Raw genomic sequence first — 24,851 nt, 5'->3', positions numbered from 1 at the left:
GAATACTTTCGCAAGCTATGGCAAATTCGTTCAAGTACTTGACTTAGTTTGCCCAGTACAATAGAACCAATCAAAGGAGTCGAAAAGTTTGAACTCCATTCTCCCTGGCGGGTAGGAGTGTTGGGCCAGTAACCGAAAGGTTGCTGGATTGAGTCCCTCAGCTGACAAGGTAAAAATATCTTGTTCTTCCCCTACAGTTAGGGGAACAGTTACCCACTGTTCCCCGGGCGCTGATGACGTGGATGTCATTTAAGGCAACCCCCCACACCTCTCTGATTCAGAGGGGTTGGGTTAAATGTGGAAGACACATTTCAGTTGAATGCATTCAGTTGTACAACTGACTAGGTATCCCCCTTTCCCTTCCTTTCCTTACATCCAGTTCACCTCAGTTGTGCTTGGCATTGGCCTTTTATTTGTTCCAAAGGTCACAACCAAAATGTTTGGTGAGGATACCTTCAGCCACTATGGTTCTGGCCTTTGGAACAGCCTGCCGGAGGATCTGAGGGCCTCAGAAACGGTAGACACATTTTTAGCCTTAGCCTGCTTTTAGTCAAAATATCTGTTTTATTTATTTTATCCCATATTATATATCTTATTTATGTTTATTTATTTTAATGCATTAGTCTCTCATATCCACTGTTATTGTTAATTGTTTTTACTATTTGAATATCTCTTTTAGAAAATGTAGTGTTTTATTTGTCTTGATTGGGGTGGCAGGTAGCCTAGTGGTTAGAGCGTTGGGCCAGTAACTGAAAGGTTGCTGGAACGAATCCCCGAGCTGACAAGGTAAAAATCTGTCGTTCTGCCCCTGAACAAGACAGTTAACCCACTGTTCCCCAGTAGGTTGTCATTGTAATTAAGAATTTGTTCTTATCTGACTTGCCTAGTTAAATGTTATTATTTTTTAAATGTAGGTGTATTCATAGCCTTTGTGTGTAACGTAATCACGTCAATGACACCAAGCATGTTCAGCATCCTCCAACACAAATGGATACTGGTTTCGTGCCCCACAAAACAGATGTGCACTAGTATGGTTTACTGTAAGTGTTTGGAATGTGGTTCGTTATCGTTGGGGGTGTGGTTAGATAGCAGTGTGGTCAGGGAGTGTGGTTGTGGTCAGGGTATACACTCTTATGGTGAAGTGTTACTTCAAGTGTGGTTGTGGTCAGGGTATGTGTTTGTGATTAAACAGGATGTGGTTGTGGTCAGGTGGTTTGTAAAGCAGTGTGGGCCTGGTTGAAGTTGAGCTAGAATTGATCAGGCTGTGGTTGTGATTTTGATAGTGGTTATTGTTAGGTAGGGTGAAGGTGTATTAAGATGGCTCAAGTCTCTGGTAAAGCCAAAAGCCTGGCTGGCACATACACTCTCTCTCTCTCTCTCTCTCTCTCTCTCTCTCAAACACACACACACACTCTCTCAGGTGTGCGTATCAACCCCCGCAGTGTGTGTGAAATGATGTATTGAAACGCTCTTCGATGAGGCTAGGGCTAAGTGAGGGTTTTTAGCACTATAGGCTAGGCTAACCTGTGGCTAGCTGTACTGTAGCTACAGTACTAGCATAATATCCCTATAAGACACTTAGCCACTGTGATCATAGTCCTAGCATCCAGTCTACTACTGTAAGTCTAAGTTTAACAACAAATGCTAATGCTTGCTCTATTGTTGATCACCTTCTCACATTGAAAACGTTATTGGGTCTTTGGTGTGACTGCAGGCTCCTTCCTGCTACTTCCTCCACTGCTTTAATTTCGAGTGGAGACGAAAGTGCCGCAGTTTCACACTTGTCAGTGTGATATTATACTCTAATGCTGAAACTCCGCTGGGAAATAAGGTTCAATCACACCATTGCTGGTGGGGCCGAGGACCTCAGCTGTACTTGGTGCAATAATCATCATCATACTGGGATCATAATGACTTGGATTTTTATGAGAGGGCCAGACAGGGCCATCGAATAATGCAGAGCAGACATCCCCCAGGCAAGGGTGTGTGTGTGTGTGTGTGTGTGTGTGTGTGTGTGTGTGTGTGTGTGTGTGTGTGTGTGTGTGTGTGCGTGCGTGCGTGCGTGCGTGCGTGCGTGCGTGCGTGCGTGCGTGCGTGCGTGCGTGCGTGCGTGCGTGCGTGCGTGCGTGCGTGCGTGCGTGCGTGCGTGCGTGCGTGCGTGCGTGCGTGCGTGCGTGCGTGCGTGCGTGCGTGCGTGTGCGTGCGTGCGTGCAAGTGTGTGTGTTTCAACTGTTTAACAATAAGGGATAGATAAACGCCTTTGGGGAATAAATTGTTCTTGACTGATTCCCATCAAGAAAATCAATCAGACACATCGCCCTACAGGTAGTGATTGATATTCTGTGTTCATGTGTCCGCGTGCGTGTTAGTAAGCAAGTAAGTGCGTAGGTACGAACATGCTTGCATGTGTGCTTGTGTGAATATGAGTAAATCGCAGGCCAATAAATTAATTATTGAAGGTTACCTCTTGGAGTGCTCTCCATTTCATTCTCTACCTATCAGGTAGGCTAATCCCAGAACAGTAGATGTGAAGGAAAGGAAAGGGAGGGGTGCTACTCTGTTCCTCACGTGTCTCTCCACCACAAAGTCTAGCTCTCTAAGACATGAACATGAACAGAGAGTGAAATGGCTCATAAGACACAGACACCTATTTGCAAAGGTCAGGTAGAACTGGTTTATCAGATAATCAATGACTGGCCCTCTCTCTTGCTCTTTCTTTCTTTCTTCTTCTTTCTTTCTGTCTCTCATACCCAGTGCCTTTCCACGAGGCCCCGGAATACTCCAAGCGGCGTCGGGTCCCTCCCTCTACCAGCAGCAGCAGTAGCTGCCTGGTGGCCCCCCGGGTCCTGCTGCGCTCCAACAGTGACAACAGCCTCACAGTGAGCCAGGGGCCTCCCCAGGACTGGTCCCAGCCCCAGGGACCCCCCCAGCACCACGGATCCCAACACGGAGGGGTCGGACCCCCCACCGCCACCTCTCACCGTAGCCTCTCTCCACAGCTGCTCCAGCAGATGCAGGGGAACCCAAATGGCACTGTGAGGACCATGGGCCAGAGGTCCCGCAGTACCAGCGTGGGGGTGGTCCCGCGGAGTCGGTCCCCATCCCTCAACCAGCTGGGAGAGGAGGCCTGCAGGCCACAACCGCAGACACATGTACAGACACAGCAGACTCAGCACAGACAGCCCAGGTCAGTAGGAGGAGGAGAGGCAGCAGAGACACACAGCCATGTACGTAGGCACACACTCTTTACCCACCCACCACCCACACACACATGCATGCGTATGTACATATGTGTGTGGTTGTATGTTTGTATGTGTGCGCGCGTGTGTGTGCACCCTGCGGATTAGACACTGAAGGCTTTATATTGCTGGTGACGTAACCTTGGATCTGCACAGTACTGATTAAGACACCATGCTCCCTGTCCTCCTTGACAGATTAATGCAGACATATGGCACTGTCTTTCATCCACACACTCTGTCGATCACACTCCTTTCTGGGAACAAGAGAGCGAGAGAGAGAGAGAGAGAGAGAAGGAAAGGGTGAAAGAATGAGAACAATTAAGCGCTTGACAAAGAGAAACAATGGGCGAGGGGGGGGGGGGATATAGGGAGGAGAGAAGACATACTGAGTGAAGGAAAACAAGAGAAAGTCAAAAAGGGAATAAGTGTGTCTTTTGCCCTTACATGATGACAGCCATGTCATTTTCCTATTTTGGATGTTTAACACTGCAACCAAGGATGGGTTGGACATTGGAGTTTTACTTCATCTCCATCCTCCCCTCCAAATCCTTCCCGATCCCATGTCCATCTTGCCTCTGGTCCTCTCCACTTCTTCATCTCCTTCAATCCCTTCTTCTGCCATCCATCAGCCTTTCCCTCCTTATTTCAGCCCCCTTACCACTCATTCCATCATACTCTCCTCTTTGCTCACAGTCCGTCCTCCACCTCCATTTCCCCCTTAAGGCGTCAGCATGCATCGGTTTGGCTGACGCCTAGCCGAACCGATCGACTGTGCTCGAATACTCCCGTAAAAGACCTTAGATTAAAAAAGCGACAATAGTACAATTTGTCAATTTTAAGACGCCAAGTATACAGTATACAAGTATACAATCCAAGTATACAGTTCCTCAAAATAGTCCGAATTTAACTAAAATAACTAATTAAACTCATTCATCTTTAATTTTAAAGTTTCTGCCAAAGAGATCTTTACATCTAACTAAGCTGTTTGGTGTAGGATTTTTCTATGATTTTTATTCATGAAAACGAGTAGTCTCTTGTTGAATGACAACAAAGACTTTATTGAAGAATCCCTACTGTTGACCAATCACCGACGAGCATATATTACGTAGACTTCGGCTCCAAACTTCAGCTTGCCTCCAGAAACATGTTTGTGTGCCCGAACAGCCGGGGAAAAAACCTCACCGAAGTCCAAAACGAAGAAAAACATCACAAAATGCCATGGTGATATATGCACAAACTCTACCAAACTGTTTCGGCAGGGAAGCATGCGGATGCCTTTATTCTGTCCTCTGCCCATTCCCTCCATCCTACCTTTTCCTCTATTTTCACCAACTCCCTCCCTCCCTCGCTTCTCCCTCTACTCTCCCCTTTTGTTAACCCTCCTCTATCTTTCCATCCATCCTCTCACCTCTATGTTTCCCCTTTCCCTCTCTCCTCTGACTTTTTTGTGCTAGAAAGAAAACAACGCATAGCTGAATCAGAAACTATGGCGACGGATGCTCCTCCTATAGCCTGAGTTTGTGCCTAATTCACGTACTCTCCAGAGAGTCTAGACAAATCAAATCAGATTCCCTCTCTCCTGAAAGAATATTCTTACCCAAGACTTTCCAATACAGAAACACGATGTGGACTAAAAGATAAAATAAGATCAGTATTTGACTCTGGAAGTCTTGCTTAGTATGGTGTGTGTTGTAACCTGAACTGAAACCTGAAGATGCATATTAGCTGCCAAAGCTAATGCCTTGGGCTATAGCTTGGAAGGCTAAGGTAGTCTTCAGCCACCGAAATGACCCAGATTCGTTTCTGCAATCAATTGGGACAAAAAAGGAGCAGCCAACTCTGTTGAACATAACCAACGATGATTTAATCAGGTTAGGTTTTATTTTGTGTGGATGATCCCTTTATACTGAAAAGCAGGCTGAGCACCGTCTGAGAGAGGATGTGTCAAGACAAGTCTCTCTCTCTCTTTCACTTTCTCTCTCTCTCTCTGAGGGCGTCATTGATTAACAGAGTGAACTTACACAGAAGGTTTTAGTCAACACTGATTATGTGCCCAATCATCTGGAGACTCCTTTGTTTATTCTCCTCTTTCCCCTGTCCTTTGCCATTGTTGTCACTGATCTAGAGGGATCAATGGAGTTGGTGAAAGCAATACGATGGACCCTTCTTGGCCCATATTTCCCCAAATGTAGCGTTTAGAACTGACGCCATTTGGAAGTCTTTGCATTTGATGGTACATTCTTTATTTCTATTTATGGTTTGGAAAGTCATGACCCCTGGCTTTCCCCTAAGTGTGTGTGTGTGTGTGTGTGTGTGTGTGTGTGTGTGTGTGTGTGTGTGTGTGTGTGTGTGTGTGTGTGTGTGTGTGTGTGTGTGTGTGTGTGTGTGTGTGTGTGTGTGTGTGGTTGAGGAGAGGAGTGGTGTCCAGGATAAGGTGACCCACTTACCTTGTCTCTCTCTCACTCCTCCCTCTTTCTCTCCCTCTCTCTCTCTCTCTCTCTCTCTCTCTGACAATCACTCTCATTCTATCCCACCTTCTCACTGTCTCTTAATCTCTGTATGACTGTGTTTGAATACTTACAATGCTGCTGTTGCTGGGGCTTACCACCAAGTGGCGCTCCAATACAATACTCTAACAGATCAACCCAGACACCAATGGATATGCAACATTAGGTCCATCTCAGTTGTGTAGTAAACTTGTGTTTTCATCTGTAGTTGGACTCAAGCAAATGTACATGTGTGCTTGTTCTTCTCCTTTGGTTATGCTGGCGAGGTTTTGGCGGGTACACTCGCAAAAAAATTCAGATCTGAGACTTTCTGTAGGAAATGTATCAATTGCGTCTCAGAAAGGTAAGGACAGACTCTCTCTCTTTTCCCTGTGTTGGGATGTCTTTCTGCTTGTGTGGTGGGTGAACCCAGTGTCCTCTCTTCCCTACCCAGAGGACACTGCAGGGATCCGCGATACTTCAGCTTCCATTCTGCCCCATTTACAAGCTCCATAAATCAGACACTTCCGTTTCTGTTAAGGACAGCTGTGTAACTTAAGAGTTTGCAATATATACTGTGTATACTGTGGTACTCTGTCAAATGTGGCATGTACTAATATGCACTACTCCTCTATCTACCTAGTTAAATAAATGTTAAATAAAATAAATACAAATAGAATAAAATATACCTCTTATCTCCTCTTCTCTCACCCCTCTTCCATCTCCTCTCCTCTCTTCCCTCTCCTCTCTTCCCTCCTTCCCACCTCTCTGTCCCCACCCTCAGCCCCAGTGGTAATGTGGAGGTGGTGGTGCAGCGGAGGAAGCTGTACAGTGCCGTGCCAGGTAGGCACTTTGTGGTGGTCCATTCCTACCATCCACAGGCCGAGGGAGAGATCACCCTCTACAAGAACGACAGGGTTAAAGGTGAGACATTAGGAAGTGTTTAGGAGAGAACATACAGATACAATTGTAGTATGCTTAACACTGCTCTACCACTGGATACATTTGGGACACAGATGGAAATGAGCTGTGTATATAGCTCAATCTGGTTCAACATTTGTTGCGCATGTGGTCCCTGAGAAATAAACTAATAGAGAGCAGTAATATTGGCGTCTTTTTGTAAGCACTAACTCCACCATGGCTTGTTGGCCAAAGCATATGGGGGGTTTGGAGGGTTTTTTGGATACTCGTAGAAAAAAAGTTATGTGGTAAACACAGGCTTAAGAGATCTTACAAGTTTTGTTCAATGAGATCATCTTCATCAGCTGAAGCATTTATGTATTGTAACAATGGCGTAACAATGGCGCCGGAGAAGAAGGCTGACGTTTTACGTGTCCCCAACTTATTTTTTTAACTTATTTTGTACATAATGTTGCCGCTACAGTCTCTTATGGCCGAAAATAACTTCTGAACATCAGGACTGCGATTACTCACCATGCACTGGCAGAATCCTTTTTTCCCTTTAACGAGGCTGACGAGCCCGACGCGAAAGATATACTGTTTTCTCGGGAATAGGCCCAGATCCCCGTGATTTGCGTGAAGAGGAGGCAGAGAAAAAGGGGACAAAGGGCGGGCTGCCTTCTGAGAATTCGTAGGCAACCGAATAAACCTCCACTTCCTTCCATTCTGCTAGCAAACGTAAAATCTTTGGAGAATAAAATGGTGTACTCCTCAATGCCATCGGAGGAATCCTGGAACATATTCCAGTCTGTGCTAGCAAAACAGTCCTGTAGCTTCGCATCTCCTTCATCTGACCACTTTTTTATTGATCTAGTCACTGGTGCTTCCTGCTTTAATTTTTGCTTGTAAGCAGGAATCAGGAGGATCAAATTATGGTCAGATTTGACAAATGGAGGGCGAGGGAGAGCTGTGTAGGCGTCTTCGTGTGTGGAGTAAAGGTGGTCCAGAGTTTTTTCCTCTCTGGTTGCACATTTAACATGCGGATACAAATTTGGGAAAATGGATTTAAGTTTCCCTGCATTAAAGTCCCCGGCTACTAGGAGCGCCGCCTCTGGGTGAGCGTGTTCTTGTTTGCTTATGGCGGAACACAGCTCATTCAATGCTGCCTTAGTGCCAGTCTCAGTCTATGGTTGTATGTAAACAGAAAACTCTCTAGGTAGATAGTGGGGTCTACAGCTTATCATGAGATACTCTAACTCAGGCGAACATTGCTCGAGACTTCCTTAGATATCGTGCACCAGCTGTTATTTACAAAAATACATAGTCCGCCGCCCCTTGTCTTACCAAATGCCGCTGTTCTACCCTTCCGGTACAGCGTATAACCCGCGAACTATATGTTGATAGTGTCGTCGTTCAGCCACAACTCTGTGAAGCATGAGATATAACAGTTTTGAATGTCCCGTTGGTAGTTTAATCTCATCGACGGGGCTGCAGTGGAGCAGGTTGAGAGCTTCAAGTTCCTTGGTGTCCACATCACCAACAAATGAACATGGTATTAGCACCCCAAGACAGTTGTGATGAGGGCACGACAAAACCTATTCCCCATCAGGAGACTTGGCATGGGTCCTCAGATTTGGCATGGGTCCTCAGATCCTCAAAAGGTTCTACAGCTGCACCCTCGAGAGCATCCTGACTGGTTGCATCACTGCCTGGTATGGCAACTGCTCAGCCTCCGACTGCAAGGCACTACAGAGGGTAGTGCGAACGGCCCAGTACATCACTCGCGGTGTCAGAGGAAGGCCCTAAAAATTTTCTCCAGCCTCCCTAGTCATAGACTGTTCTCTCTGCTACCACATGGCAAGCGGTACCAGAGCACCAAGTCTAGGTCCAATAGGCTTCTAAACAGCTTCTACCCCCAAGCCATAGGACTCCTGAACAGCATTGCCCCCCCCTCCCCTCCTCCTCTTTTACACCGCTGCTACTCTCTGTTGTTATCATCTATGAATAGTCACTTTAATACCTCTATCTACATGAGAGCTTCAAGTTCCTTGGTGTCCACATCACCAACAAACTAGAATGGTCCAACCACTCCAAGACAGTCGTGAAGAGGGCACGACAAAGCCTATTCCCCCTCAGGAAACTAAAAAGATTTTTCATGGGTCCTGAGATCTTCAAAAGGTTCTACAGCTGCAACATTGATAGCATCCTGACTGGTTGCATCACTGCCTGGTACGGCAATTGCTCAGCCTCCGAGCGCAAGGCACTACAGAGGGTAGTGCGTACGGCCCAGTACATCACTGGGACTAAGCTGCCTGCCATCCAGGACCTCTATACCAGGCAATGTCAGAGGAAGGCCCTAGAAATTGTTTAAGACCCCAGCCACCCCAGTCATAGACTGTTCTCTCTACTACTGCATGGCAAGCGGTACCGGAGTGCCAAGTCTAGGACAAAAAGGCTTCTCAACAGTTTTTACCCTCAATCCATATCCTTCTGAACGGGTAATCAAATGGCTACCCGGACTATTTGCATTGTGTGCCCCCCCTGACCCCTCTTTTACGCTGCTGCTACTCTCTGTTTATCATATATGCACAGTCACTTTAACTATACATTCATGTACATATGTACATACTACCTCAATTGGCCCGACCAACCAGTGCTCCCGCACATTGGCTAACCGGGCTATCTGCATTGTGTCCCGCCACCCACCACCCGCCAACCCCTCTTTATGCTACTGCTACTCTCTGTTCATCATAAATGTCACGCTCGTTGACGGAAGAATCAGACCAAGGTGCAGCGTGGTAAGCGTACATCATTTTATTTGATGAACACGGAAAAAAAACAATAAACTACAACCGAGCGTGAAGCTACATGCAGTGCAGGAAGCAACTACACACAAACAAGATCCCACAAACTAAAGATGGAAAAAAGGCTGCCTAACTATGATCCCCAATCAGAGACAACAATAGACAGCTGCCTCTGATTGGGAACCATACCCGGCCAACAAAGAAATAGAAAAACTAGAATGCCCACCCAAATAACACCCTGACCTATCCAAATAGAGAAAGAAAAAGGCTCTCTAAGGTCAGGGCGTGACAATATATGCATAGTCACTTTAACCATATCTACATGTACATACTACCTCAATCAGCCTGACTAACCGGTGTCTGTATGTAGCCTCGCTACTTTTATAGCCTCACTACTGTATATAGCCTCGCTACTGTTTTTCACTGTCTTTTTACTGTTGTTTTTATTTCTTTACTTACCTATTGTTCACCTAATAACTTTTTTGTACTATTGGTTAGAGCCTGTAAGTAAGCATTTCACTGTTGGACCTAGACTTTGGCGCACGTGACAAATAAACTTTGATTTGATTTGACATATGTACATATTACCTCAGCTATCCGGTGCCCCCACACATTGACATTGACTCTGTACCAGTACCCCCCCCCCCCCCCCCTCCCCCCGTATATACCTGGACAACATCCGGTGAAATTGCAGAGCGCCAAATTCAAAAACAGAAATACTCATAATAGAAATTCATAAAACATACAAGTGTTTTACATCGGCTTAAAATTTAACTTCTTGTTAATCCAACCGCAGTATCAGATTTCAAAAAGACTTTACGGCGAAAGCATACCATGCGATTATCTGAGTACAGCGCCCAGCACACAAAACATTACATACAGTTACCAGCCAAGTAGATTAATTTCAAAAGTCAGAAATAGCAATAAAATGAATCACTTACCTTTGATGATCTTCGTATGGTTGCACTCACAAGACTCCCAGTTACACAATAAATGTTCATTTTGTTCGATAAAGTCCCTCTTTATATCCAAAAACCTCAGTTTTGTTGGAGCGTTTTGTTCAGTAATCCAATGGCTCAAAGGCAGTCACAACAGGCAGACGAAAAATCCAAATACTATCAGTAAAGTTTGTAGAAACATGTCAAACGATGTTTATAATCAATCCTCAGGTTGTTTTTAGTCATAATAATCGATAATATTTCAACCGGACAATAGCTTCGTCAATATAAAAGAAAAACAAGAAAGGCGCGCTCTCGGTCGTGCGCAGCAAACAGCTCTGGGGACTATCCACTGACTCAGAGTGGTCTCACTCCCTCATTTTTCAGAATACAAGCCTGAAACAATTTCTAAAGAATGCTGACATCTAGTGGAAGCCATAGGAACTGCAATCTAGGTCCTAACCATTGACATACTGTATAAGCAGGCAAGAGAAAAGCAGCAACATCAAAAATATCCCACTTCCTGGATGGATTTTGCTCAGGTACTCAGTTCTGTTATACTCAGACATTATTTTAACAGTTTTGGAAACTTTAGAGTGTTTTCTATCCAAATCGACCCATTATATGCATATCCTAGCTTATGGGCCTGAGTAACAGGCAGTTTACTTTGGGCACGCTTTTCATCCGGAGGTGAAAATAGTGCCCCCTACTCTATTGAGGTTAAGTGCTCGTAAGTAAGCATTTCACTGTAAGGTGAAAATAGTGCCCCCTACCCTAGTGAGGTTAAGGGCTCGTAAGTAAGCATTTCACTGTAAGGTCTGCACCTGTTGTATTCGGCGCATGTGGCTAATACAATTTGATTTGATTTATTCAAAACAAGCACATAAACCACATGAAGGCTTCATAATTCTTAAAGATAATGTTAACTGGCTGATATTATCTCATACAACAAAACGTATAAGATCTCCTAAGCCTTTGTTAACCTCAGATCTTATTTTTGTTGTTTATCCCAAAATCCCATTCTTTCCCTATTCATAGGAATGGCTGAACAAACCAGAGGTAATTTATTTTAAAAATATAGGACTACAAGCTGGCGAGCTCTATAAACACAGGTACCATGCGTTCCGCGAGTGATATTTACTACAGTACATGTGCTGCGTATAATGATTCTCTCTCTCTCTCTCTCTCTCTCTCCCGCTCTCTCTCTCTCGCTCTCTCGCTCTCTCTCTCGCTCACCACACACCCTCTCTCTCTCTCTCTCACCACACTCCCCCCTCTCTCTCTCTCACCACTCTCTCTCTCTCTCTCTCCCCCTCCCCTCTCACCATACTCCCCCTCCCCTCTCTCCAGTTCTGAGTATCGGAGAGGGGGGGTTCTGGGAAGGCAGTGCCCGGGGCCAGGTGGGCTGGTTTCCTGCGGAGTGCGTGGAGGAGATTCCTGCCAAGCCCAGCGAGGAGAGAACGCGTAAGTCATTAAGCATGCTGACCCAGATATTTGGGAATAGGAGAGTTGGAAGTAGTGGTTGGGGAGCTCTGTGGAGGAGGAGGGATGATTTCTGCTAAATGGATTCCCCTGGTGGCATCCTAGGGCACTGAGACCCACTTTTCCACCCAGTAGATGGGCTCAGCACAGACACTGTTCAGTGTGTACAGATCCAAAATATTTGGATTGGTGTAATGTGGAGGAATATGGAGGAAAGTCCCCTAAGCCCAATTAACACACTAGGTGGAGCCATCAGCATTTGACTGCCTACCAAAGGTGTGTAGGGTCTCGGGCAGACCTAGGCAATTCCACTCCTCGGGGGGCCTGATTGGCGTCACACATTTACCCCATCCTTAGCAAACACAGCTGATTTAAACTAATTGCATTTTTAACTGAAGATCATGACTGCTGATTATTGGTGTCAGGTGTGTTAGCTCGGGCTGGGGCAAAAGTGTGACACCAATCAGGCCCCCGAGGACTGAAGTTGCCCAGGCCTTGGCTAAGGGGTCTTTCCAGGCAAGGGAAGCCAGCGAGCATTTGGCCTCTCTTTATATTTTTTTAAATAAAACAATATTAATCAGCGTTGAGCTAAACTGAGTGTGCTTAATTGTGAATGGTCCTAATGCACCAAAACAAAGTGTCAAGGGAAGTCATTTTGGATTTGGCTTCACACCAACGACATCACATTAAAAGCAACACTTCATTTACAAAAAAACCTTGAATTGTAGCATTTCGTTGTGTTTTTGTTCTCTGGTGGCTAGATAGCTAGCTAAAATCGTCCCTTTCTTAAATTAACTCTGGAGGGAGATAGGGAGTTGGACTTTACTTTTACTTAATTCTAGATACTGGCCAATGATTATAATGGCGATTCTGATCCAACCATAAATGCATACATTGTGCCCCTGGGCCTGAGAGGAGGTAAATTCAATGTAGCTAGCTAGATGTAATAGGCTAATTTTCACTTGCTGGGCTTGCGCATCGTTGCCCATGAAGGAAGTTAGGATAGCAAGCAAGCATTTTAGCCAGGTAGCCTAGGACAACAAAAACTTAAAGTGTGTACTGTATGACAGACAGACAGTTTCGGCAACATGAAAGAGAGGAGGATGTCATTGGTGTTTCTCTAGAAGTAGGGTGAGTCAACATGTTTTTTCTACTGGCACGCATGGAAACACACACACACACAAATCAGTAACATCATATTTAGCTTACGTTGATTGGACTAAATAGTTTTTGGTATCTTGTAGTTGTCACTGTATTAGACCAAGCATAGGTGATTTGATGATGAATTTGAAATGGTGTTGGAATAGTCGAGGCAGCTCCTGTTTTCTTTTCGACTTGCGGTAACTCTCTGTGATTCTAAATCAATGCTTGTTTATTAGTCCGAAAATGTTGTAAACATTAACTTTCTGGACCATGCTATAGATCATGTAACTGTTTGCTACATGCAATATGCTTTGTGGACTTCAGAGGTTGCTCTCTGGTTTTGTGATGAAACAAAGGTGTGGTTGAATTTATTCTGCCATTGTCTTCTTATTGTCTAGGCCTTAGGCCTACATACCACGGTAGCAAGGCATATAAACCAGTGGAGGGTGCTGAGGGGGCGGACGGCTCATATAATGGATGGAATGGAGTCCATGGAATGGCATCAACCACATGGAAACCACGTGTTTGATGTCTTTAAAATAATTCCATTGGCTCCATTCCAGCCATTATTATGAGCCGTCCTCCCCTCAGCAGCCTCCACTGGTATTAACTAACAGGTTACAGAGCAAACAATGCAATTATCACAACACATAGGTTATAATATGGCTTTCTTTCCCTGGCTTGGCTTCCCCAGTGATTGTATCTATGCACCGCTACTATGCTTTGAGCTAGTATGTTACTGTATGTTCACTGCTGTGTCATCAAAGGCCCTTGGATATATTTGCCAGCTTTGTACTGTATGATCTGCCTCATGACCTTTAAAGCAAGGGGTCTTCTGGGGATTATACACTGGCACGCTGGCACAAGTGTGACATCACTCGTGTATGTCATGGTTGTCATTCTATTGCTGATAACCTCAATAATTTCTAGAAAAAAGAAAATAATAATAATTATTATTATTATTTCTGGAGGCTTAGCTTGGGTTCCTTCCCATTCCCATGCTATTGGTCAATAACCAAGTTAGGCTCCAGAGTGGCGCAGCGGTCTAACACCTCAGTGTTAGAGGCGTCACTACAGACCCTGGATCGATTCCAGGCTGTATCACAACCGGATGTGATTGGTAGTTCCATAGGGCGGTGCACAATTGGCCCAGCGTTGTACGGGTTAGGGTTTGGCCGGGTTAGGCTGTCATTGTAAATAAGAATTTGGTTAAATAAAAAATACGTGAAAAAAACAGCATTAGCAATCACTCTATCTGTGCTAGCTCAGTTATTGTGTTGCTAAGCATAGTTCTGTAAACATAACAGAAATCAGTGCTCTGCTTTGTGCTACCCATAGCACTGGAATGGTCTTAGCAAGAGCTAACTTGCAATCTTACTTCTGTTAGCCATAGCAAAGGAGCACTAACATTACAATTACAATTTTCAGACTCAGTGTAGGCTAAATGTTCTAGCTAAAGGTCAAGGAAGGCAGTGATAGTGTGTGTTAGCCTCTCTCTGTCTCTCTCTCTCTCCCTCTCTTTCTACATCTACATGTACATGTGCTCCACGTGAATGGGCCCTGTCTCTCTGTTCTCTCTTCTCTCTTCTCTCTGCTACGCTAGGCTAAGCACTACACTGCGCTGCTAAATCAGCTGTGTTCTAATGTCCTCTGGGCTGCAGGGCAATGAACACATCATGCTCCATCCCCTTCTCTCTTTCTTTCTCAAGCTCTCTTTCAAATGGCCCATTTATTCTATCTATGCCCACTCTCTCTCCCTCACTTTCTGTCACCTTACTCTCTCTCTCTCTCTCTCTCTCTCTCTCTGTCAATATTCCTCCGTTGTTTTCTTTTATTTACTCTGTCTCGCTCTCAATTAAATTATATTAAATTGTGCTTTGTTGGCATAATTGCATAATACAATATGCATTATCTCTTAACCTTCCTAGCTACTTCTCTCTCTCTGTCTGTATATATATATATATATATATATATATATATATATATATATATATATATATATATATATATATATATATATATATATAGTCACGTGTGCTCCCTCTCCGGCCTCTAGGTCACCACACTTCTGATTATTGAGCACACCTGTCACCATCGTCACACGCATCAGCGCCTAATTACACTCACCTGGACTCGATCACCTCCTTGATTATCTGCACTATTTATGTCACTCCCTTTGGTTCCTTCCCCAGGCGTTATTGTTTCTGTTTCATGTCTGTGCGCTGTTCGTGTTTTGTATTATGTTTCGTTAATTTATTAAATTATTCACTCCCTGAACTTGCTTGCCGACTCCCAGCGCACACGTTACAGAATAACGCCTCACCAAAGGGAAGCATCAGGGAGTGTTTTTTTTTGTGTTGGAGGGTGTCGGTACAGCAGCTACCAGGGAGGCCTCAGCCTGTTTCGTCGGACTCTCATGCCTCAGCGGGTTTGACGGGTTCCCCTGCCTCAGCTCGCTTGACATGTTCCCATGCTTCAGCGGGTTTGACGGGCTCCCATGCTCCAGCTGGCTCAACAGTCTTCCATGCCTCAGCGGGTTCGATAGGCTCCCATGCCTCAGCGGGTTCGATAGGCTCCCATGCCTCAGCGGGTTCGATAGGCTCCCATGCCTCAGCGGGTTCGATAGGCTCCCATGCCTCAGCTGGGTGAACAGGTTCCCGTGCCTCGGCCGACGCAACCGGGGAGGTCTCAGCCGGCTCATCAGGCTCTCACGCCTCAGCCGGTTCGTCAGGTTTCTGCGCCTCAGCGGAGACGACCGGTCCGCTCCTGATCCCCAGGATCGTCCCTTTGGTTGGCGTCCTGCGGCTGGAGCTGTCACATATGCTCTCTCTCCGGCGCTCTGGGTTGCCATGCTCCCATGACGTATCAACATGTTCCCGTGCCTCAGCAGAGGTGACCGGTCCACTCCTGATCCCCCGGGATCGTCATTTTGGTCGGAGTCCTGAGGCTGGAGCCCCGCTTCGAGGAGGGGGTACTGTCACGTGTGCTCCCTCACCAGACTGCCAAGAGTGTGCAAAGCTGTCATCAGGGCAAAGGGTGGCTACTTTGAAGAATCTAAAATCTATTTTGATTTGTTTAACACTTTTTTGGTTTCTACATGATTCCATATGTGTTATATCATAGTTTTGATGTATTAACTATTATTCTACAATGTAGAAGAAATAGTAAAAAAAAAACTTGAATGAGTAGGTGTGTCCAAACTTTTGACTGGTACTGTATATATATATGGGCAGTAAGGGGGCAGATGGGGCACAGCATACCCTTATTTCCTGTCTGGCTGTTCTCACCCCATCCCGCTGACACCCCTTTTGAACCAGCCCTGGAGCAGAGAGAGCTTGTCTCACACATTGCCAGATCAGAAGTACCTTAGGGTTGCCCCCAAGAATACCTGTCAGAAAAGGGGAACACAGTATGGTAGTAGCTAGCTAGTACAAACCCTTGCAAGTGCGGGCCTTTCATGGGATAGCAGGACTTGTAAGTGTGAAGATTGGGTCTGATTGTTTACCTTACTTGCATGTACTTACATAGTACTCTTCTTTATTTTTAAAGGCAACACTTTTTATATTGGAAAATCAGTAACTACCCAGTAGTACCCAGTACCCCTCATCGACTCTGGGGCCGATGAGAGCTTCATGGACGCTCCCCTGGCGTCCGAGCTGGGCATCCCCACTCAGCCCCTCTCCATTCCCATTGACGTTAGAGCGCTGGACGGGCGCTCTATAGGCTGGGTCACCCACCATACCACCCCCATCAACCTACGTGTGTCAGGGAACTACAGCGAGATGATCCAATTCCTGCTCATTAAGTCTCCTCAGGTTCCCGTGGTATTGGGATTCTCTTGGCTCCAGCAACACAATCCCCTTATTGACTGGTCTGCTGGTGCCATCATGGGCTGGAGCCCGTTCTGCCACGCTCATTGCCTGAAGTCAGTGCAGCCTGCCCTGGGATGTCTTCCTGGGGGCTCGGAAGTTGCCCCGGACCTCTCCGCCATTCCCGCGGAGTACCAGGACCTCCTGGAGGTGTTCAGTAAGGCCCGGGCCACTTCGCTTCCGCCGCACAGACACTATGACTGCGGGATTGAGCATCTCCTAGGCACCACTCTGCTGTACTCTCTGTCAGGTGACTGTCCTCTCTGTCGGGTCCGGTGACCAAGGCTATGGAGACCTACACTACCGTTCACATTTTTTTGTCCATTTAAAATAACATCCAATTGATCAGATATACCGAGTAGACATTGTTAATGTTGTAAATTACTATTGTAGCTGGAAACGGCAGATTTTTTAATGGAAAATCTACAGTGGCGTACAGAGGCCCATTATCATCAACCATCCCTCCTGTGTTCCAATGGCACATTGTGTTACCTAATCCAAGTTTATCATTTTAAAAGGCTAATTGATCATTAGAAAACCCTTTTGCAATTATGTTAGCACAGCTGAAAACTGTTGTTCTGATTAAAGAAGCAATAAAACTGGCCTTCGTTAGCTGAGTATCTGGAGCATCAGTATTTGTGGGTTCGATTACAGGCTCAAAATGGCCAGAAACAAAGGACTTTCTTCTGAAACTCGTCAGTCTATTCTTGTTCGGAGAAATGAATGCTATTCCATGCGAGAAATTGCCAAGAAACTGAAGATCTCGTACAACGCTGTGTACTGGTCCTTTCACAGAACAGCGCAAACTGGCTCTAACCAGAATAGAAAGAGGAGTGGGAGGCCCTGTTGCACAACTGAGCAAGAGGACAAGCATATTAGATTTTCTAGTTTGAGAAACAGATGCCTCACAAGTCCACAACTGGCAGCTTCATTAAATAGTACCCGCAAAACACCAGTCTCAACGTCAACAGTGAAGAGGTGACTCCGGGATGCTGGCCTTCTAGGCAGAGTTCCTCTGTCCAGTGTCTGTGTTCTTTTGCCCATCTTAATCTTTTCTTTTTATTAGCCTGTCTGAGATATGGCTTTTTCTTTGCAACTCTGCCTAGAAGGCCAGCATCCTGGAGTCGCCTCTTTACTGTTGACGTTGAGGATTTTTTTGGTGCAGTTTTCCTAAAATGGTCTCATAAATAAGAATGTACCAGTGTTTGAGCCTGTGTGTTGCTAGTGATGTCCACCCAACAGTATTGTAGAGATCACAATGGTGAATTAGACGTCTGATTGGTGACAGAACGACTGGCTGCGTGATGCAGAGTGAAGAGCCTTCAGTGTACTGCTGGAGGCTTGCACATAATTAGTAACACCATAGTCCAACACAGAGAGAAAAATACAACAAATCAACTCTTTTCTGGCAGCAAAGGAAAAACAAGCTTTGTGTCGGTAATAAAACCCAATACACAGCTTCAATTCCCTGACAAGGTACTCTACATGGTTCAGTGTAGCTTCGAAGCAAGCAACACTAAACCATGCATGACAACACCAACTGTGCCGGAGGATTGTGTGACCACGCTCTCCTTAGCCTCTGCAAGTAAGACCTTTAAACAGGTTAACATTCACAAGGCCTCAGGGCCATACAGATTATCAGGACGCGTACTAAGACCATGCGCGTACTCAGACCATCATTGACATTTTCAACCTCTCCCTGACCCAGTCTGTAAAGCTTACATGTTGTAAGCAGACCACCATAGTCCCTGTGCCCAAGAACGGCAAGATAACCTTTCTAAATTACTATCGCCCATAGCACTCACATTTGTAGCCATGAAATGCTTTGAAATGCTGGTCATGGCTCACATCAACACCATCATCCCAGACCCACTCCAATTCGCATACCGCCCCAACAAATCCACAGAATTTCTATTGCAGTCCACACTGTCCTCTCTCACCTGGACAAGAGGAATACCTATGTGAGAATGTTGTTCATTGACTATTGCTCACCTTTCAACACCATAGTGCCCTCCAAGCTCATCACTAAGCTAAGGACCCTGGAACTGAACAGCTCCCTCTGCAACTGGAGCCTGGACTTCCTGACGGGCCACCCCCAGGTGGTGAGGGTAGGTAACAACACATCTGCCAAGCTGACCCTCAACACTGGGGCCCCTCAGGGGTGTGTGCTTAGTTCCCTCCTGTATTGGCTGTTCACCCACGACTGCGTGGCGGTGCACGACTCCAACGCCATCATTAAGTTTGCTGATGACACGACGGTGGTAAGCCTGATCACCGACGACGATGAGGCAGCCTATAGGGAGGAGGTCAGAGACCTGGCTGTGTGGTGCCAGGACAACAACCTCTCCCTCAACGTCAGCAAGGCAAAGGAGCTGAGCGTGGACTACAGGAAACGGAGGGTCGAGCACTCCCCCATTCACATCGACAGGGCTGTAGTGGAGCGGGTCGAGAGCTTCAAGTTCCTTGGTGTTCACATCACGAAGGATCTATCATGGTCCACATACACCAAAACAGTCGTGAAAATGGCACGACAACGCCTCTTCCCCCTCAGTAGGCTGAAAAGTTGTACAGCTGCACCATTGAGAGCATCTTGGCTGGCTGCATCACATCTTGTTATGGCAACTCCTTGGCATCTACATAGGGTAGTCCGTACAGCCCAGTACATCACTGGGGCTGAGCTCCCTGCAATCCAGGACCTCCATACTAGGCGGGTTCAGAAGAAGGCCCTAAGAATTGTACAGCCATCCAAGTCATAGACTTTTCTCTCTGCTACCACACGGCAAGAGTTAGTTACATTGTTAGTTAAATAGTTAGTCTGTGTAGCTATTTGGTTAACTATTTAACTATCTGTATTGACCCTTTTTTGACGCTGCAGCTGCTGTTTATTATCTATCCTGTTGCCTAGTCACTTTTTCCTAGTTATATGTACGTAATTGAAGTAGATATGTACGTACCTTGTACCCCCGCGCATCGACCCGGTACTGGTACCCCGTGTATATAGCCAAATTTTCGTTTCTCGTTGTATATTTATTATTACTTTTATTATGTGTTATTGCTTTTCTATTATTTCTCGGTTTTTTGGTCTCTCTGAATTTTTGGGAAGGGCCCGTAAGTAAGCACGTCACTGTTAGTCTACACCTGTTGTTTACGAAGCATGTGACAATTCTTTTGGGATTTGATACATAGGTGGGGAAGCTCAACTTCTCATGCTCTTTGCATACATCCTTGAATGCTTTATGGAAGTAAGAAAATACTAATTCAACATCAGGGATGTTTTCAACTCATCAATGTTAAGAACATAATGTAAAAAACCCTGAGTGTCAAACTGCTTCTAGCATGAAATTATCCCCGATTTGGTAGTGGGTGGATACACACTCACACACACACACACACACACACACACACACACACACACACACACACACACACACACACACACACACACACACACACACACACAGGCACGCACACACACACACACACACAGGCATGCACACACATGCTCACACTGTGAACACACACACACACAAAGCCATAGAAAAACTGAAATGTTAGTAGATCACTACCTGTGACAATGAACTCTTAAACTCGGGTTCCTGGTGCCATCATCAGTAGCAAACTTACCATCAGGCAGAAGAGGCAATTGCCTCAGGCCTCAAATCTTCAAGGGGCCTCATGAGCTGTGTATAATTAAATAAATAAATAATACTAGTAATCATTTTTTTTATATATGTATTTTCTAATAGTATTAACAAGTGTCATTAATCATCCACAGACTGGTTCATAATAAAGGACTATTCAACCCTGACAGAGTTCCTGTGTATTATTTCACGCGATATGATTGCAAACGTGACTTTCATTGAAATTAAGTTGCAGCAATGAGGCGCTTTCAGAGCGGGGTAGAGAAATGAAAATGAAAGAAGATTTCATTTTAACAGAAAAATGACCTACACTACCAGTCAAAAGTTTTAGAACACTTACTAATTCAAGGGTTTTTCTTTATTTTTACACTGTACACATCAAAACGATGAAATAACACATGGAATCATGTAGAAACCAAAAAAGTGTTAGACAAATCAAAATATATTTTATATTTGAGATTCTTCAAATAGCCACCCTTTGCCTTGTTGACAGCTTTGCACACTCTTGGCATTCTCTCAACCAGCTTCATAAGGTAGTCACCTGGAATCCATTTCAATGAACAGGTGTGCCTTGTTAAAAGTTAATTTGTGTAATTTCTTTCCTTCCTAATGCGAGAGAGAAAGACACACACACACACATGCAGGTGTTTCTTTGAGAAGGAGAATGCCGCACAGACAAAGGTCCTTATTCTCTATTTGGTATTTACATTTTTTGGGTGGGTTATTTTCATGTTCTCCTCTATTTGCAAGACAGTTAAATATAGTATTGGCATGTCTGTGTTTCTGTTTGTTTCAGAACTTCAATCATATAGTTGTTGTGCCTTTGCTGTGTAAGCCCTCAAATACTTTAAACCCTGTTAAGTTTATTTATTACTCATAAATCATTTTTTATTTGTCTTGCTCATTCCGTGTCCTTTTCATTCCCCCAAACTATGTAAGTTGAGTGTCAATAGGAGGGAGGGAACAAAGAAGGGAGGAATGTGGGAGGAAAAGTAGAAAATAGGGAAATGCTGGTCAACAAAGACCCCCCTTCACGTTGAACTGTAACAAAATCAGTAACCATCCCCCCTCTTCCACAGACACACACACACACACACACACACACACACACACACACACACACACACACACACACACACACACACAAACACACATGCACACCCTTCAATTATTCTACCACTCCCCCTGCACACCCACACATTCAGACGTAGACACACACACACTAAGGAAAACTTCACAACGACCACACATGCACGTCATGTACCTTCTCCATTGATCGGTGGTCATGGAAACAAACTCCATACAGTACACCGGTGGTTGCCATGGAGTGGGCCTGTTGTGATGTAGTATGTATCTCTTTCACCTCCCTCTCTTTATTCTCTCTTCTCCTTTACATTATGTTCTCTTCTCAGCAATAACCACAGAGCTCAACTCAGATTATATTGTTAACGCTCAGTGGGACTGCCTGTCTGGTTTTCGGGCTTTTCTCTAGACACTGTGGATTGGGCATTTCTGGACATTCAAGGCATGTCACTGCCACTGATTGCATCTGAAAGAAAGGGAGAGAGAGAAAGAGGAAGAGCGAGGGAAAGACAGAGAAAGGGTGTCTGAAAGAATGAGAGTGATAGAAAGACGGTGTATGTGAAAGACAGAAATTGAGGGAGAGAAAGAGGGAAGAGACATTTCGGAGTGCAAATGGAAAAAACTGGCTCTATCGGGAGGAAAGTTTGTTTTGGAGGTAACTGTGTGTGTGTGTGTGTGTGTGTGTGTGTGTGTGTGTGTGTGTACACACACTTCATGGTTGCTTGAGTTGATTTATTGCTTAAGTGTTGTTGTTTTTTTACCAAAGGAGATTGTAGTTATTTGCGTTACAGTGGTGCACACTTCTGCAGCTTGTTGTCAGTCACCTTATCCAATCCTTTCAGAGTTACATACTTGAAGTGCCTATAGGGTGGTAGGGGTTGGGGTTCAATTTGTAATTTGTAATTCGTTTTGTACCCTTAGAATGAAAACTGGAGCGTGTCCATATTTCTATGGTTGTTTGCACAGTTGATTGGATTGCAGATCTGCACATTCTTGTAAAGGAGTTTCACAGTTTGCATGTTGCTGTTGTTTGTTTATCTCTTTCTATTAGGGATGATGAATTGATTTCTGTCGCCATGCATGCGGTAGGTGACTGATGTGGTCAATGACTGTTGGTCCTCCTGTTCTTCCACAGACACAAGAGCTGACCGCTCGGACAAGAGGAAACTCTTCCGACACTACACTGTGGGGTCCTACGATAGCTTTGATGCCTCCAGGTAAGGTTACTCTGATGCCTTTATTAAAACACACACACACATACACACACAGACACACAGGGTGATAAGATAAGTGGAAGTTTATGTGAAGTGGTAACTTGTGTCAGAGCAGTGTTTTGAGGTTTGTTTTTGCTCTAGTTTTCAGTTGTTATCATTACATTTTTCTCCTCTTCTTCCTCTCTCTCATTGTCTTATCCACTCCCAGTCACAGGCTTACTTTCCAAGGTGTTGGATATGTCCACTAGGCAATTTTAGACCACTAATCACAGCATGTAGTTTGATACAGGCATATCCTCCCATAAGGGGCTGTTTGAAAATTACTGTGGGGGACCAAGATAGGAGTGCAATTTTTTTCTTTGTTTTGGGGATGGTTGTGTAGTTTTTTATTGGGCACACAATGGAGGGTATAGTGCATTTTCCCCACTATTTACATTCACCGTTTTGGCAGGTTTTCCTATATTCCATCCTAGCCAACTTTCCCATCTAATTAAATATGCCTCCCCTATGGAACCTGTGGTTCGACCAATAGAAAATGTTCTATGGGACACCTGTTTTGTCACTGACAGGCCATGCACTGCAAGACACAGGTTCGTTGTGTGAATGAATCAATGGATTTCCCTCTGTTCTGTATAGGCTACGTTTATAATGCATCAGTGCTGCAATATATCAATTTATCACCGCCAGATCACATCCCACCAGAGCTACATGTAGCCTACGCTCTCGCCATTCACTCTTCCCCACCAGTTCATTTTGATTGCCTATTTTATAGTCAGCAAGCAAGAGTGCTTCTTCTCCTCAAAAAAAAAAAAAAAAGCTCAATATATATATATATATATATATTTTTTAATATTACGTACTAAACTATAGGCCTATGTTGCTATTCTTGGATTCGCATTGGGCTAGGCTAGTCATTGAATAGCCCATTCATAGACGCTAACTACCTTTAGCGCCTATTGATGATAGTAACTTCTGGCCGGGGGAGTTTGGTTAAGAGCCCGACGTTTGCTCTAAACGTTAAGACGTTGGTAGCTAGCTGTTGCTAAATATCTCAAACTAAAAGTATAATTTTTGGGACAAATCAGTCCCTCAAGCCTTAACTCATCTGGATCTATTATTTAATAATTTGGCTTTTGAGCATGTTGAAGAGACTAAACTGCTGGGTGTCACCTTAGATAATAGCAAGCTATCATGGACGTGACCCGCCAAACTGCGCTTCTTATCACCCGCCTGCTTAACCAGGAAGCCAGCTGCACCAATGTGTCAGAGGAAACACCGTTCACCTGATGATCAAGGTCAGCCTGCAGGTGACCGGACCACCCCAAGGAGTCGCTAGAGCGCGATGAGCCAAGAAAAGCCCCCCCGCCCAAACCCTCCCCTAACCCGGATGACGTTGGGTCAATTGTACGCCACTCTATGGGACTCCCGATCACGGCCGGTTGTGATACAGCTCAGGATCGAACCCGGATCTGTAGTGATGCCTCTAGCACTGCGATGCAATGCCCTAGACGGCTGCGCCACTCGGGAGGCCCTAGGAAAGTATCTTTCATAATTATTTTCTAAAAACTAAAGGTTAAATTACTACACACCTTTATCGGGTTAGGGTTCCCACACGCACCATATTTCCATGTTACAGCCCTTGTTTACGGAAAACAGACGGAAGACAAAGTCTACTACTTGTGCTAATTAGCTATATGTGTCTCTGAACGCCTGTGTGTAAATGGAAGATGGACGCAACAAACGTGTTGTCACTGAAAAATACTGTTGGCTGCAACTGTGTTAAAACCGCATAAAACAGTATACAGTAAGTGTATATTTTGCATTTGTCAAACTGTCAATTGATTTTGATGTGGTATGAAAGTAGAGGGCTTAATATATCTAGAACCGCACCACCATTGAGAATCGATTCACGTTTAGATGGAGTATTTGGCTGTTTTGGCTGCCAGAGCCAATTTGCCTATAAACAGAACGTGTAAGGTCCTTGGAATATAAGGAGTAACGTTAGGCTCCTTTAGTCCATCATTGGCCTAGTCGTTCAAGAGCAATAAAGAA

The 24,851-nt window shown here is 44.9% G+C and overlaps 1 protein-coding gene across 1 annotated transcript in view; it reads left to right on the top strand.

Annotated features, from left to right (window-relative positions):
- LOC120052048 (SH3 and multiple ankyrin repeat domains protein 2-like) overlaps positions 1-24,851 on the top strand; it is a 176,118-nt gene that overhangs the window by 57,040 nt on the left and 94,227 nt on the right. The window contains exons 10-13 of the mRNA XM_038998913.1: positions 2,755-3,187; positions 6,510-6,649; positions 11,718-11,831; positions 22,721-22,802. Of these exons, the coding sequence (XP_038854841.1) occupies positions 2,755-3,187; positions 6,510-6,649; positions 11,718-11,831; positions 22,721-22,802 (769 nt within the window). The remainder of the gene's footprint in view (positions 1-2,754; positions 3,188-6,509; positions 6,650-11,717; positions 11,832-22,720; positions 22,803-24,851) is intronic.

The sequence above is a fragment of the Salvelinus namaycush genome, chromosome 1 (assembly GCF_016432855.1).
Source record: "Salvelinus namaycush isolate Seneca chromosome 1, SaNama_1.0, whole genome shotgun sequence".
Classification (NCBI taxonomy): domain Eukaryota; kingdom Metazoa; phylum Chordata; class Actinopteri; order Salmoniformes; family Salmonidae; genus Salvelinus; species Salvelinus namaycush.
Note: the sequence above shows the minus strand (reverse complement) of the source record. Positions and strands in the feature narration are given on the sequence as shown.